This window comes from Artemia franciscana, chromosome 4 (genome assembly GCF_032884065.1).
Source record: "Artemia franciscana chromosome 4, ASM3288406v1, whole genome shotgun sequence".
In the NCBI taxonomy this organism is placed as follows: domain Eukaryota; kingdom Metazoa; phylum Arthropoda; class Branchiopoda; order Anostraca; family Artemiidae; genus Artemia; species Artemia franciscana.
The window spans coordinates 36,762,510-36,778,108 of record NC_088866.1 but is presented as its reverse complement, the minus strand read 5'-3'; the positions used below and the strand labels follow the sequence as shown (position 1 = coordinate 36,778,108).

General features: G+C 33.2%; 1 protein-coding gene across 1 annotated transcript in view; it reads left to right on the top strand.

Annotated features, from left to right (window-relative positions):
• The window catches only part of LOC136026372 (protein sax-3-like), a 170,625-nt gene that overhangs the window by 142,764 nt on the left and 12,262 nt on the right, over positions 1-15,599 (top strand). The window contains exons 13-15 of the mRNA XM_065702917.1: positions 4,594-4,720; positions 10,319-10,593; positions 15,055-15,172. Of these exons, the coding sequence (XP_065558989.1) occupies positions 4,594-4,720; positions 10,319-10,593; positions 15,055-15,172 (520 nt within the window). The remainder of the gene's footprint in view (positions 1-4,593; positions 4,721-10,318; positions 10,594-15,054; positions 15,173-15,599) is intronic.

Here is a 15,599-nt window from a genome sequence, read left to right as displayed (position 1 = left end):
GGAAACAGGGGGATGTAAATGACGACCGGGACACCGGGACAGGGAATGGTCGATTAGCAATCACCATCAACAAAGCTCAAGGGCAATCATTAGAATCATGAGGTATAGATCTGAATACAGATTGTTTTCCCATGGACCATTATATGTTGCATGTTCAAGAGTCGGTAAACCTGACAATCTATTTATATGCAAAGACAATGGGACAGCAAAGAATGTTGTATATTCGCAAGTTTTACGTAGTTAAAACCATATATATATATATATATCTATATTCACAGGTGGGACATAGGGACACAACTACAATGGCGCGTAACTATTATGGCGCGTAACGACTTACGCGCGCGGGGGGGCTTGGGGGGGGGGCGCGAAGCGCCCCCACCAACTAGGTGTTGGGGTGGCGCGAAGCGCCACCCCAACAGCTAGTATATATATATATATATATATATATATATATATATATATATATATATATATATATATATATATATATATATATATATATATATATATATATATATCTATATATATAAAAATAAGTTGTCTGTCTGTCTGTCTGTGGATGGATCAGGTGACGTCACCTGAAAAAACTGGATCAGGTGACGTCAAAACTGAAAAAACTAAAAAAAAGGCAAAAACTACAAAAAAAACTAAAAACTAATAAAAAAAATAAAAAAGCTAAAAAACTAAAAAAACTAAAAAAAGGCAAAAACTACAAAAAAAACTAAAAACTAATAAAAAAGCTAAAAAACTAAAAAAACTAAAAAAAGGCAAAAACTACAAAAAAAACTAAAAACTAATAAAAAAAATAAAAAAGCTAAAAAACTAAAAAAACTAAAAAAACTAAAAAAAGGTAAAAAACTAAAAAAACTAAAAACTAAAAATAAAAAAAATAAAAAAGCTAAAAAACTAAAAAAACTAAAAAAACTAAAAAAAGGTAAAAAACTAAAAAAACTAAAAACTAAAAAAAACTAAAAAAAAGGAAAAAACTGAAAAATAAGCTAAAATAAAGGTAAAAACCAATAAAAAACTAAAAAAAAACTGAAAAAACTAAAAAAAGGCAAAAACTACAAAAAAACTAAAAACTAATAAAAAAAGTAAAAAAGCTAAAAAACTAAAAAAACTAAAAAAACTAAAAAAAGGTAAAAAACTAAAAAAAATAAAAAATAAAAAAAAACAAAAAAAAAGGAAAAAACTGAAAAATAAGCTAACATAAAGGTAAAAACCAATAAAAAACTAAAAAGAAAAAAAGGAAAAAACTAAAAAAAATTTTCATCTAAAAAACTAAAAAAAACTAAAAAAGGTAAAAACTAAAAGAACTAAAAAAGAAAAAAATAAATGACGACACTCAAAGAGAAAGCGACCAGGACAAAGGAATGTTCGATTAGCAATCAACAAAGCACCGGGACACAGGGAGTATAAATGACGACCAGGACATAAGTAAAAAAAAAAATTAACAAAACTAAAAAGAAGATAAAAACTACAAAAAAACTAAAAAGAAAAAAAAATAAAAAATCTAAAAATCTAAATAAACTAAAAAAGAAAAAAAAAGGAAAAAAATAAAGGAGAAAAACAAAACTAAAAAACGAATGTATATACAGACGGTACACCGGGATACAAATGACGACCGGGACACAGGGAATATAAATGACGACCGGGACACAGGGACACAACTACAACGGGGACACCGGGGGAAACAGGGGGATATAAATGACGACCGGACAAAAAAACTAAAAAGAAAAAAAACTAAAAACTAATAAAAAAACTAAAAAATCTAAAAATCTAAATAAGCTAAAAAAGAAAAAAAGGAAAAAAATAAAGGAGAAAAACAAAACTAAAAAACGAATGTATATACAGACCGGGATACAAATGACGACCGGGACACAGGGAATATAAATGACGACCGGGACACAGGGACACAACTACAACGGGGACACCGGGGGAAACAGGGGGATGTAAATGACGACCGGGACACCGGGACAGGGAATGGTCGATTAGCAATCACCATCAACAAAGCTCAAGGGCAATCATTAGAATCATGAGGTATAGATCTGAATACAGATTGTTTTCCCATGGACCATTATATGTTGCATGTTCAAGAGTCGGTAAACCTGACAATCTATTTATATGCAAAGACAATGAGACAGCAAAGAATGTTGTATATTCGCAAGTTTTACGTAGTTAAAACCATATATATATATATATATATATATATATATATATATATATATATATATATATATATATATATATATATATATATATCTATCTATATTCACAGGTGGGACATAGGGACACAACTACAATGGCGCGAAACTATTATGGCGCGTAACGACTTACGCGCGCGGGGGGGCTTGGGGGGGGCGCGAAGCGCCCCCACCAACTAGGTGTTGGGGTGGCGCGAAGCGCCACCCCAACAGCTAGTATATATATATATATATATATATATATATATATATATATATATATATATATATATATATATATATATATATATAATATATATATAATATAATAGCAAGAATCACGAGCAGAACTTGGCTACTCTTTATCCTATACACTTGTAAAAAACTTGACGAATGTTCATCGGTGAATAGGGTAAACCAGCTAAGCATATAAACTCGCCAGTCAATGGAATGTAGAGGCGGTCCAAATATAAGGATCCATGGTCCTATCCAGGGGGGTGTTAGCGGGCTTGGACCCCTTCCCCTCTCCCTAAATGTTGTCTGACTCCTAAAAATGTAACAAAAGTATGGTATAAACATATTTTACTGTGGTTTAATAAAAAAAAAACTTTTAAGTCCCCACCCCCCCAAAAAAAAGTATGGATACATTCTTGTAAGGACCAGCAACCTTTACTATGATAACTTTGTGCTGATATCAAATAAGAAGCTACTCACAATTCTGAAATTATAGCTTGATGAAAAAGAATTCTTATTGTAGAGTAATGCTAGAAGTAACACTAAACCATGTAACTGTTTTAAATCAGTTACTTTGTAACTTCCTTTCAGAAGAAAAATATTGGCAGATAAAGCCCGCTCAAAAGAATTCCACACGGTGAGGGCTATTTTTTTGGAGGGGGAGGGGGAGGTGATCTTTCCAACAAAGTGGAAAAGGAAAAGTTGCAGTTCAAGGCTTATATAAAGTCTCTTCGGCCTTGAACGTGCCTGTAGCACATCTTGGCCTTGTAGTTAATTTCAGTCAAGGTCTACTTTAAAAGGTATCTAAAGCAAGGGTATGATCAAAAGTAATTGGTCTGGGTTTTAGCCTAGCATGTAGATTTAAAATTGAAGGGAGGTGGGGGGGGGGCTGTTGTCTCATAAAGCTAAAACATAAAAACTAAAATATGTCTAAAAGCATTAGGACTCTCTGTATTGATTTTATTTTATTTTATTTTTTTTACATTCCAATAATGAAATGGGAACTTATCGGTTATATAATAAACACTTGGGAAGTGAAGTTCGATTAATGCTAATGAAATGAAACAAAATATAATGAATATATAATAGTTTAGAAACAAATTTGGGCTATATATTTGCACATTAGTGGGGGGATGGGGGTAAAGCATAGCATATATTAAATGCCTAAACTAACCATTGCTCTATTTAATTTATGCTATGCTTTACCCCTACCCCTAATATGCAAATATATAGCCCAAACTTTTGATACAGCTAATGAAATAAAACAAAATATGATGAAAATAACCAGTGATTATCCTATCTGATCTTTGCCATCAAAATGATCGACAGTTTAAAGAAGTTACTTGACCAGTTTCTTGTGCCGAAATTTTATAGTGTCTATTATATAACCGGTAAGTACCATGAAATGCTCCCTGCCCTGAAAAAAGTAGATTGCTGGAAACACCTTTACTGTAGTTTTATCAGTCGTGACCAGGAAGCATTAAAATTATTCGTAAACATGTTTACTCCCATTACCAGAAGTCATGTTAAAGCTTGACTATCCTGAGCAACTCCCAATAAAATTAGTAGCTCAGCAATAACAGGAAAATTGTTTTTGCGCACGTGTCCTAAGCTGGCGTAAACTAGAGATTATTTTTACTCAATTATCAAGGCATGTATGCATGAATTTGGTTTAGTGGATGCCATAAATTTGTCAAAGCAGGCTTATTTTTCCAAAAACTCAATCCGGAAATCATTTAGTGTTGCTCCTGGCGATTTATCGCAGTGCAGATTTCTGCTTTTACTGTTTTTTTTTTTAAGTAATCGTAATCATTTATTTTAAATACTTTTCTTCTTTTTTTAAACCTATGTTTTGATTATCAAAAAATCATTTACAAAACAAATAGGTGAAAAAAATAAATAACGTGCGATTTATATGTAGGTTAATGAAATTTTTTGTTTGGCAAATTGTAAATACTTCTCAAGATTTCACGTGGAAGGAGGATTGGTCTCAAAGGTCATGCAATATTGTATAGTAAGCTTTATGGATAAAGTATCGGGAAATATGGAAAATATCCAAAAAATGTTAGAATTCGGGGGGGGGGACCAGCCAATATGAATTTCTGCCCTTTATGCGGATTTCAGTTGTCCCGTTGAATTTTGTCTAAATAATATTTCTGTTTTCTTCCTCTCCTAGGTTATTAGAGAGACATGGTTCGCTGTTCTAATTGGTAGCCTACTTGTGGTAGCTGTTTTGATACTGGCTGCAGCCATTTTGGCCAAGAAAAAAATTACACAGAAAAAGGCGTTGGAGCATCTTTATCGTAAGTAAAAACATTAAAAACTATTCATGATTATGTAAAGTCAGTCTGTCGACTAATTTTACGCAGACCTAGTGGTGTCCATTGAGGGAGGCATTGGCCCCCGATATTTTTTGCCCCCCTTTTCGATTTTGAAAGGTGCTTTTTTGGTACTTTCATTGGAAATATTGAAAAATCCCCCCTGCCTAGATCTTGAAAATACGTTTTTGCCCCCACCTCCCCCCCCCCAACTTTCGCAAATTGATACCATCTTGCAGAAATACTATCGACATGGCTCCGATTTTGAAGACCGCTCTCCTCTTCTCCGAGTACTTACCTAAAGTGGATATATTTTTAGTATCGAAATTGCAAGATATGGCTATAAATAATCTATAAAATGTATGGATTTTTATTTTATTTTAACCTACCTAATCGACAACAATGACCTTTTTTAAATTCATAAACCAGACATAGGTAGCATAGCAGCATAAGATAAGCACCACAATAATCTTGTACAGACTTATCAACCAAATACAGACGATAATAACACCCCTATTAATCATCCGGTGTTCCGTCTACGGTTTTTGATTTTCTATGCCTTCTCCCGGGTATTATTTAATATATAAATGCTTGGAATGGGATAAAATTACAGATCAGCCATTGATCTATAGCTTTTTATCTAAAAGCTTAGCAGTATAACTATATAGTTTTGGTTAGTATTAATTATAATGATGTAACGCTAGGAATTACCAATTTTGGATCTCATCCGCCTAGTTAGTTTTACCCAGCCATTAGAGATTGGTTGGTTGAATCTGTTAGTCATGAATTTTCAGGTAGGGGCAAAGAGCGACCCGGATTAAAGTATGTTTTGTAAATAAAGGAATACTTCTGAAATATTAGTCCACCTTTGTTTTTGATTTCTAAAGCCCTTTTAGCCCATGTTCTAGCTATGAAATGCAGGACAGCTCTCATGTTGTTTTATTCGATGAAAGGGTTTTCTTTCTCTCGCGTAATTGCGCTATGGACAAACAACACACTTGCTCATAAACTTCTTCCTAATGTAATATATATATTGAGGTAGTGAAAGTTTTTTAATTTGATGATCTCCAATATTATTTTGGGGGATCTATGATAGTTTTGTTTTACAGTTCAGAGATGACCACACAAGTCATGAGGCCTATTGGCAAATATTTGTTTTTGTATTTTTGTTTTCGTCCGTAAGTAGTCTCTTTCTCTCTGAATGAATTAAAAGTTGAAAAACTTGCAAAAATCGCATATTTGTTTATATACATTTTAGTAGGGCTTTACGGGTCGGACAAATGGGGTTTTACGAGTCAGACAAGTCAGGAGGGGTTCAAACCCTGTACCCCACCCTGGATACAGCCTTGTCTAATATGTATGAATGTCCTTCCAGAACACCCCCAAATGGGCATGTAGGTATGTCTTGAGGGGAAGGGCAACATTTTGGAAAGGGGATGAAATTCCTAAAACTACTACTACTACTAACAACTCACCGCAGCACCAAGCTGCCTCAGGCCTACACAGCTATGCATGGTTCTCCTCCATCCCAATCTATTTAAGATGTAACAATTACTTTAGAATATGAAGATTGTCTACTATAAATTTTGGAAACTACCCTTTTTGCTTCTAAAAAGGAAACAGGAAGTGACCCCATAGGTTTAAACAATATCTCTTTTCATCATTTTTAATTTTTTTTGTATCTTCATTATGAAAGAAATTAAGAAAAAAAAATACCTCTCCCCATACATTTCCATCTACATCTGCTTGGTCCAAATGCTTGTCGTACTCTGCTTTGAAAACGAAGTAGATCTTTTAATACTCAAACCAAAACTACCGTAAGAATTTCAACTTTCTCAATTTCGTTCCTTTCATCTCCATGCACATCTCAAGACTTTTACCATTTTCTCTACAATTTCTTATGTTTTTCAATTAAAAGCCACCAAATACCGCACATTTTAGTGCCTGATCTAAAAAAGCATATCACTGGTCCTTTTTAAGTGATTAAATAAAAAAAAAAGTTTTTTTAACTGAAAGTAAGGAGCGATATTAAAACTTAAAACGAACAGAAATTATTGAGAAATGTCGCTCCTTACTTGCAGTTGAAAAAACTTAATTTTTTTTATTAATATCTGATAGTTTTTCAATTAATGCAGGTTTTGATTTTAGCTCACTGTACATGAATTATTAAAACCAAATTTGCATATTAATTTTACCTTTTTTGGCTAAATGGCTTTCTCAAAGTTTTTATTTGACGACTTTGAGAAAAAAGGGACGGGGGAGGGGCCTAGCTGCCTTCCAATTTTTGGTTTTCTTAAAAAGGATGCTAGAACCTTTAATTTTATTTACGACCGTAGTAATAAATATACGTTATGTTTCAATTCTTAAAGATTGACCCTTGAACCACAGAGGCCGTTTAAATAGAATAAATAGCATTTTTGAAATTATTCACGTTTATTCTATTCAGGTTTAGCAGTGATACTTAATTATTCAGATTACTCAGGTTTGTGTACTCCCTCATACCAGTGTCTTACCATGACACTATTCGGAGGCCTTCATTGTAATAATTTTAACCATACTTTTCCACTTTGCCAAATTAAGCGTCAATTGTTCAGATTTTTGAAAACCCCAATATCAATTTCTCACCTTCTTAGTATTCAAAAGCCTTCCTTTTTTTTACGTCAGATCAATTTGTTCCCATGTCGTACTCCTAAACCTATATTATTAAGGTTTGTGTACACCAACACACCAATTTCTTATCACAATACTATTCAGAGGCCATCATTTTAACAATTTCACCTCTACTTTCCCAAATTCCATTCTTAAGCCTAGATTGTTCATAATTTTGCAAACCCACAAACCAATGTTTTACCACAATACTATTCATGGGCCTTCATTTAATAATAACAACCCTACTTTTCCGCATTGTGTTTTTAACCCTAGATTGTTCAGATTTTTGGGAACCCTAATATATATTTCTTACCTACATAGTATTCAAAAGCCTTCCTTCTTTTAATTTCATACCATTTTTTTTCAATTTCGTACTCCTAAACCTAGATTATTCAGGTTTTTGTACACCCACATACCAATTTCTTACCATAATACTATTCAGAGGCCTTCATTTTAATAATAACAACCCTGCTTTTGCATTTTGTGTTTTTAACCCTAGATTGTTCAGATTTTTCGAAATCCCTATATCAGTTTCTTACCTCTATAGTATTCAAAAGCCTTCTTTCTTTCATTTCAGGTCAATTTTATCCCCTGTTGTACACCTAAACCTAGATTATTCAGGTTTGTGTACACTCACGCACCAATTTCTAACCACAACACTATTCAGAGGCCTTCATTTTAATAATTTTAGCCCTACGGTCCACATTGTGCCCTTATCCATTAATTTTTAAGATTTTTGCAGCCCCAATAACAATTTCTTGCCTCCATAGTATTCGAAAGCCTTCCTGTTTTAACTTTAGACCAATTTTTTCCATGTCGTACTCCTAAACCAAGATTATTCAGTTTTGTGTCACCCATACCAGTTTCTTACCACAACACTGTTCAATGACCCTCATTTTAATAATTTTAACACTACTTTTTCACATAGCGTTCTTAAGCCTAGATTGTTCAGATTTTTGTAACCCCAACATCAATTTCTTAACTCCATTGTATTCAAAAGCATTTTTTTTTAATTTCATACCAATTTTTTTCATATCGTACCTAAAACCTAGATTATTCGGGTTTGTGTGCATCCACATTCCAATTTCTTACCACAACACTATTCAGAGGTCTAATATATATATATATTTCTTACCTACATAGGGAAAAGGCATTCCTTCTTTTAATTTCATACCATTTTTTCCCATGTCGTACTCCTAAACCAAGATTATTCAGGTTTGTGTACACCCACATACCTATTTCTCACCATAACACTATTCAGAGGCCATTTTAATAATTTTAACCCTACTTTTCCACATTGCATTCTCAAGGCTACTTCATTTCGCATTTTGAAAATATCACAAGGGATAAGTTTTGTTCTTCCCTTACCTTAACGAAACTTCATTATGTCATATCAACAAGAAATATCAAAGCCGAAAAAAACTGGCGTTCCAGGAAAAATCATAATCCATTGCGTTTTTACAAAGCAAGATGAGATAAAACCGAATCATGTAAAGAATAAAGTTTTGGTCTTCGTTTACCTTAACAAAACTCTGTTGTGTCTTATCGTAAAGAAATGTGAAAGCCAAAAAAGGCTATTTCCCCAATTCCAGGTTAAAAAAAAGGACTGTCTTTATGAAAAGTTTAAAAAAGTACATCTTAATAGGACTTTTTACCCTTAATTCTGATGTTTTGCAACTAATTTATAGAAAATACTAAGTGAGACATGTTTCTATGATTAAGATATGCCCCATGCAATCAGGGAGGCCTAATCCTGAATAAAAAAGGCTATATTCATGAAAAGTTAAAAAATAGTTGCTCTTAACTAGTTTTTTTTTCACTCTGAATTCCAATTTCTTGCAATAAATTTATAGAAAATACGAAGTAAAACACGTTTCTATGATTCAAATATGTACCACGCAATGAGGGAGGCCTAGTCCTGGTTATAAAAGGGGGCTATCTCCTTTAAAAGTTTAAGCATCTATGTGCAATAGACCAAAAAAACAATACCATCTATATCTAATCATCATCCTCATCTAAATTTTCATAACTATGATATAACAGCCATACATGTGTCAAATGCAAAACAGTAGCATTTGCGTGCCAAAACCTATTCCCACTAATCAATTTCTCGATCACTCCTGAAATGTCCACCGTTATCTGTCCAGTGTAAACAATGTGGCCTGGACAAGCCCCCGAAGAAGCAAATTCCTAGTTCTCTTTACCCATGGAACATATTCGTAGGACATTAAGGTCTATCATATTTTGAATTCAAATATAGAAAGGTTTTCCCTCTGACATTTAACTAGGATAAGCCTCTGTCCTAGTCTGTAGTACAGGAAAGCTCTAATGCCCAAATTAGGGTGTATCAACTATAGTATAGGGAAGCGTAAATGCCCAAATAAGGGTATGGAATCTCTACTGCATACATCATCACTACTTAAAAGAATTCGGATAGCATAAGACACAACCCCCGTAAGGCTCTCATCGCGTCTTTCTCGGGTACCCATCGAAATGGAGAAGAAGAATGGAATTGCGTGGTGTCCGTAATGGTCAATCGAAAATTTTTTGACTGACCCTTAAGATTACCTCGCAGTTCCATGCCCACCATCATCAGGCTGATATGTTCCTTACCACAGTTAAAGCTCTTCGTTTGTTACTTAGGAAAACTTTTAACTCATCGGTTTCCCCAAATAATCTTGACGTACGAAACAATTTATATTAAATATATTTTTCTTGTTCGTATTATAGGTCACGGTTACTGAAGAAGTAGTTTTTATTACTGTTGTTATATTTTTCATCTGCTTACTTTCGGGCTTTGCTCTTCGACCCCTAAATTTCTTTTTATATGCCTTGGTTTTAAGTTCATATTTTTGTTCTGCTTGAAATATGAGATTTTATTTTTTCAAAAGTCAATTAACAGTTCTATGCTATAGTTTTCTGTGCCTTTTATAGCAAATATTCAAAAATCCAACGATATTGGTCAGATAGACAACCGTGACGGCTACTGGGTGCGGGGCTGGCAGCCAAAAGATTGCGATTCTTCGCTGTCTGCTACGAAACTTCTCCCTCATGGCCATGAAAGTGATCCCCTTTACGCTGAACTATCCTCAGGACCTATGTTGACATCATTTAATCACCGTCAGAATTTCTCAGCACCTTCGGCATACGCCACGACAACCCTCGTTGGAGCTTCGTATAAAAGTGGACTCACACCAAGAATTCTTTCTGTAAGTACTATTTATTGCTTTTACAAAATTTACGAGTCCAATTTGCTTATATATCTCTTAAAATATAATCTATGAAGATTTCACATCTTTTTTTTCTCCTAATTGAACCGTAAGTTCATATAGTCTATTTTAACCAAATGCAATTAATAATTATTTTAACCATGGGCAATTAATAATTAATGATGATCACAAATTTCCTATTATTTCTTTGCAATACCACTGAATAGTGAGACATTTGATCCATATTAAAAGTGCAGAAGGAATTAAAAATATTACCCCTTTTTAGATGTTTATAAGGGACTGAATTCAGCACACTGAAAAACTAACTGTAATCTTTTGTGATTTATGCATACATGGACACCCATAAGCTCAATTATAGGGAGGAGGCTTACCTGTTCTAATTAGCACTTACAATGCTGTATAATACAATGCGTCATTCAGTCAGGGTGAGGGCTGGCGCCAAGTGCAAAAAAGACTTATTTTTCTTGTGTGTGTCTGTGTCAGTTAAAGGAAACAAATCAAAATTGTAACATCAAATAGCCTGAAATCAAGGATTGTGCTGAGAACCTGTAACCTGGAAACCAATGCAGTGGTCGTGTTTATCTTTTCGGCGTTGAAATAAGACAATGCCACTTTAGTCGTATGCCTATCAGAGTCTTCTTAATAAAACGTAACCACTCTGTAATACCTAGTCTAGTCTGGTCATCGAGGTTCGAACAGCGTTGCTACGGAAATTTTGACAAAATTCGCTGTTTATCTTCTCTATATTGCCCCATCCGTGCGATAAGTAAACAACAAAAATAAAGTTTTACAGAAGTAAGAAGTTTCAATTTTCCGAGGTTATAATCGAAGCCAAAATAATTTTGACGTTCTTTTTAGTGAGGGCTTAAACGGTAAACTCATTCTACTTCTGCCAACAACTCATTGCAGCACTGCCTTAGACTAACACAGTTGCGCCTACTCCTCCTCTATCCTAATCTGTGCAAAGCTTCGTTCTATACCCCACCCATCAAGTTTAAATTTTGCTTAGATACTTTCCTATGACCTCTTGAGTTTTACTGACATTCCTTTTGGCATTGTATAAATAAAGATTGTATAAATAAAAAAATATGCTGTAAAAAGGAAAGGTATTAAATACGAAGATATTGTCAAAAGATATGTCAAATTTGAGGATATCTCCATCGTCTTTTTTTTTAATAAAAGAAATATGAATATATTTTGTGCATCATATTCATTAAGATTCTCTACTTGCTTATTTTATCATTTATATTAAAATTGTTTAAGGGATGTGCGTGATATTTTTTCATAAGCTTTATAAATACCAAATAGGTATTATAAGTTCATAAAACATATGATCAGATGAACTGTATATTCCATGGATTCGCATACAATTATTCTTAGTATTTCCTAGATATTATAATTTATTGTGATCCTAGACAAGCCTCTAGAAGCCTGGACGCTCATAATCCACCAAAAACATCATATATTGGTGTTTCATATGCTGAAAGAAATAATTCTATTTTCATGATCCATCATCGCATAAAACTTTTGTTGGGAGCCCTTTTTATTAAAAGTGTATTAACTCGAAGTCCTTTTAAAGGATATCTCCTTTTATGGGGCTGTTCAAGTGAAAGATAAAAACCATGTTACACTTTGTTGAAATTGATTACGATGGCACAGTAAAGACACAACCTTTTATGTAGACCATGGATTGAGGGATAATCATAATTTTTATTTGGAGGATCAAAGTAAGTTTGTGTAAATCTATAAAGTAAAAAAAGAAGAAGTGAAAACATATCAATGGTTACTTAAATTTGCATATTATATCAAATGTGTTCAAATAATGTTAAAATATATTATTATAATTAGTAGAATTCCCAGCTTATCCGTAGTATTCAGGGCAAATAGAAGTTGCATGGGAAGGGTGTGACGTGGAAATGGAGCGCTATATTTTCTATAAATTATTGATGTGTATTTTATAATGTAATATTTATATTTTCTATATTTACGGTTTCTCGGAAGGGGATAGATTGTGAAGTTCGGAACGGACTGGGGTGGAAGTGGAGTGTACATGCTTCGTTTTTACCTCAGTTAACTTGGTACCATTATGAGTTTACAGCAGTTTGGTAGTATTTTACTGTACCATTTCTATAGAGGAGCGGGGGAAGGGGGTCTATGATATTTTCAAAAAATTATTGCTTCGTATTTGACAATTTAAGATTTACATTTTTTTTTTCATTTACAGTTCCTCGTTCTTTATGTTTACAGTTTCTCGTTTTCGTTTTTGCCTGTATCATTATTGCCATTATAGAATTTTTGTGATTTTCTATTATTAATTTCCTACAATTAAATTTTTCGAAGCATTATGCATCATTTTTATCAGAGGCTCCAAAAGCTCCCAATGATCTGCATTAAAACTAGTGATTCTTCTTTTCATTTTCTTCTTTAGTTAATCTCATTTATACTTTTTCTTATGAACTAAATCTAAAAGTTATACACTTTTAGATTCGCCTAGCTTTTGAATATACGACATTTTAACTCAAAGTTTTGAATTAATATTAAGCTCTGAACTTTCTGGAATTTCTGAAAACAAAATGTTGTGAACATTCTAGAAAATTGGGCTAAAAAAATTGCTGCGCTTTTATACAGTTTTCACTTTACTTCCTATATCCCTTTCAAAACAGAATGCGCCTAATTTTATGGGGGAAAGTCCAAGCACTTTAAAAGAACAGTCAATAGCATAAGATACGCTAGGAGGTTAGAACCTAGAAACCCTTTCTTGGAGTAGTTTATTAAAGATTTGCATGATTATCCTTTTTAAATTGAGCTCAATTGGAATCAATTTAAAGAACAAACTGAAATACAGTTTTACTTTTTAAGTAAATATCAACTTCAAAGAATCTGTGCATCAGGGAATTCAGATCAATTAGTAGTTTCTAATGATCATCGAGTTTATTATTTTCACGTATCCCATCTGTTGGTATGGAAATGCAGAAGATACACTGTATTTTGTCATATCTAATATCTCCATTTGAAACAACTTGAAAACGTCTAAGTCTAGTAGACATGCAAATTCATCCGACAAAAAATGAAAAGGTAATATGAAAAGGCGAAGTTGCAGCCAAACACTGTCTGACACAGATTTTGGAATGGAAATTAATTTTTGTAAACTCGGGGTGATCTACAGTTCTTGGGTATTTTCTTCCGGTCATATGTTCATATTCATTCAGAAGTGAAATACTAGTTTCATTCTAATAAATGCTATAAAACTTCAATTTGAGAAGAAAAACCTCGGTACTTATATATTATACCAAACACAGTCGAGAAGTTTGCTGAATGTAAGATCTGAGAACACCGGTTACATAGCCACAAAGAAAAATGACGAGTGTTAGAATGCATAATTTGGACTATATAATTTGGCCTCTATCTTTGAACATTAGGCGGGAGGTAAGGTTGCGTTGGATTGCTTTACCCCCACCCCCATCTAATGTGCAAATATATAGCCCAAATTATATTATTGTATAAACTAAAGTATGATACTTTAATCATGTTTTGATATATGTCATTGTGATTAACCTAACTTCACTTCTTGAGTGTGTTTGGCATAATACACAAGCACCGAAACCTCTAAGGGTAAATGGGTATTTAATTAAATTGCCCAAATTATACAAGATGCCAACAGCTGTTCTGATATTGTTCTAGTTTTTGGCTTCGCACCAATTATCATTCGATCAAATAATTATTTATTACAAAACAAGATCTTCGAGCTTTTACATCGTCCATATCTTGGGAAGTTCTGGTCTGGAAAGATAACTCTTCAAGAAGCTGAAGGAACTGTTTGGATGACAGCCATTGCCATCAAATCTACAATATTGGATTGCCACAATATTTCGCCATTGCCACAAATCCGCCTTTGACTTTTTATTAATTGATAAGTTTTTGGTTTTATCTTTTATGAGGAATACAAAGAGTTTTGAAATTGCTAAAGAAGCATCATTTACCACAGGTTCAAAAACTGAAAAATGGATAACTTTTATGTCGTATTTCCAGAAGAATCGTTGCTGGTGAGATGTACTTGTGATTTCCTATTTTGCTCTGTTCTAGTGTCTAGGTATTTGAAAGAAGGTATATATGATCTAGATTATGCCAGGAAGACTGAAATACATTCAGAAGACTTAATAAAGACACTTTTGGTGTCTTTCTTTATACAAGTGACAAATGTTTATAACTCCTAGCCAATCACAAGGGTTATAAAACAAGTATCTGAAGCAAATATTTCTCCGTGGTAGTTTAATAATCAGTGTCCAGTTCATTTTTTATATATTCGATGAAAAGAGGGGAACATTTTTTCCTGTGTCCTCAAAAAAGTAGGCTAAGTAGTTTTTTCTTTTTTTTTTGCCTTTCTTCTGACATGCTCTTTCGCAAATAAAAAAAAAAAAAATCTTTCCTATGGAATTTCAGGAACAACCTCCTCCAGATGTATTAGCTGATAGCAGAGGTTATATTCATACAAATCCCCTGCATGATTTTGAAGGGGCTATGCTGAGCCCATCCTCAGATTCAAGTAGCTCTGCAACAGGTAAAATGATTTTTGAGTTTTTTTCGTATTTAATTGCTTCTTTTATATGTGACTTCGATAATGGCGTATCGAAACTTGTGCTGGTATATATATATATATATATATATATATATATATATATATATATATATATATATATATATATATATATATATATATATATATATATATATATATGTATAGACGTGCGTGTGTATGTGTCTGTATCCCTCCCCAAAAAACTCAAAGAAATAAAAAATTGTATTGTATATGTAAGCAAGCTTTTCAAATTTCTGTGGGGTAATTTGTCGTTTTTACTATAGTTTCAATGCAATTACGAATAAAAGCCATTTTTTATGAAAATGCCAATGAAGGCATTTTCCAAAATCTCGTGGAAATACATCTAGAATTTGCTCCTCCTCCCTTTTCTATTTTCTAAATATAGGGA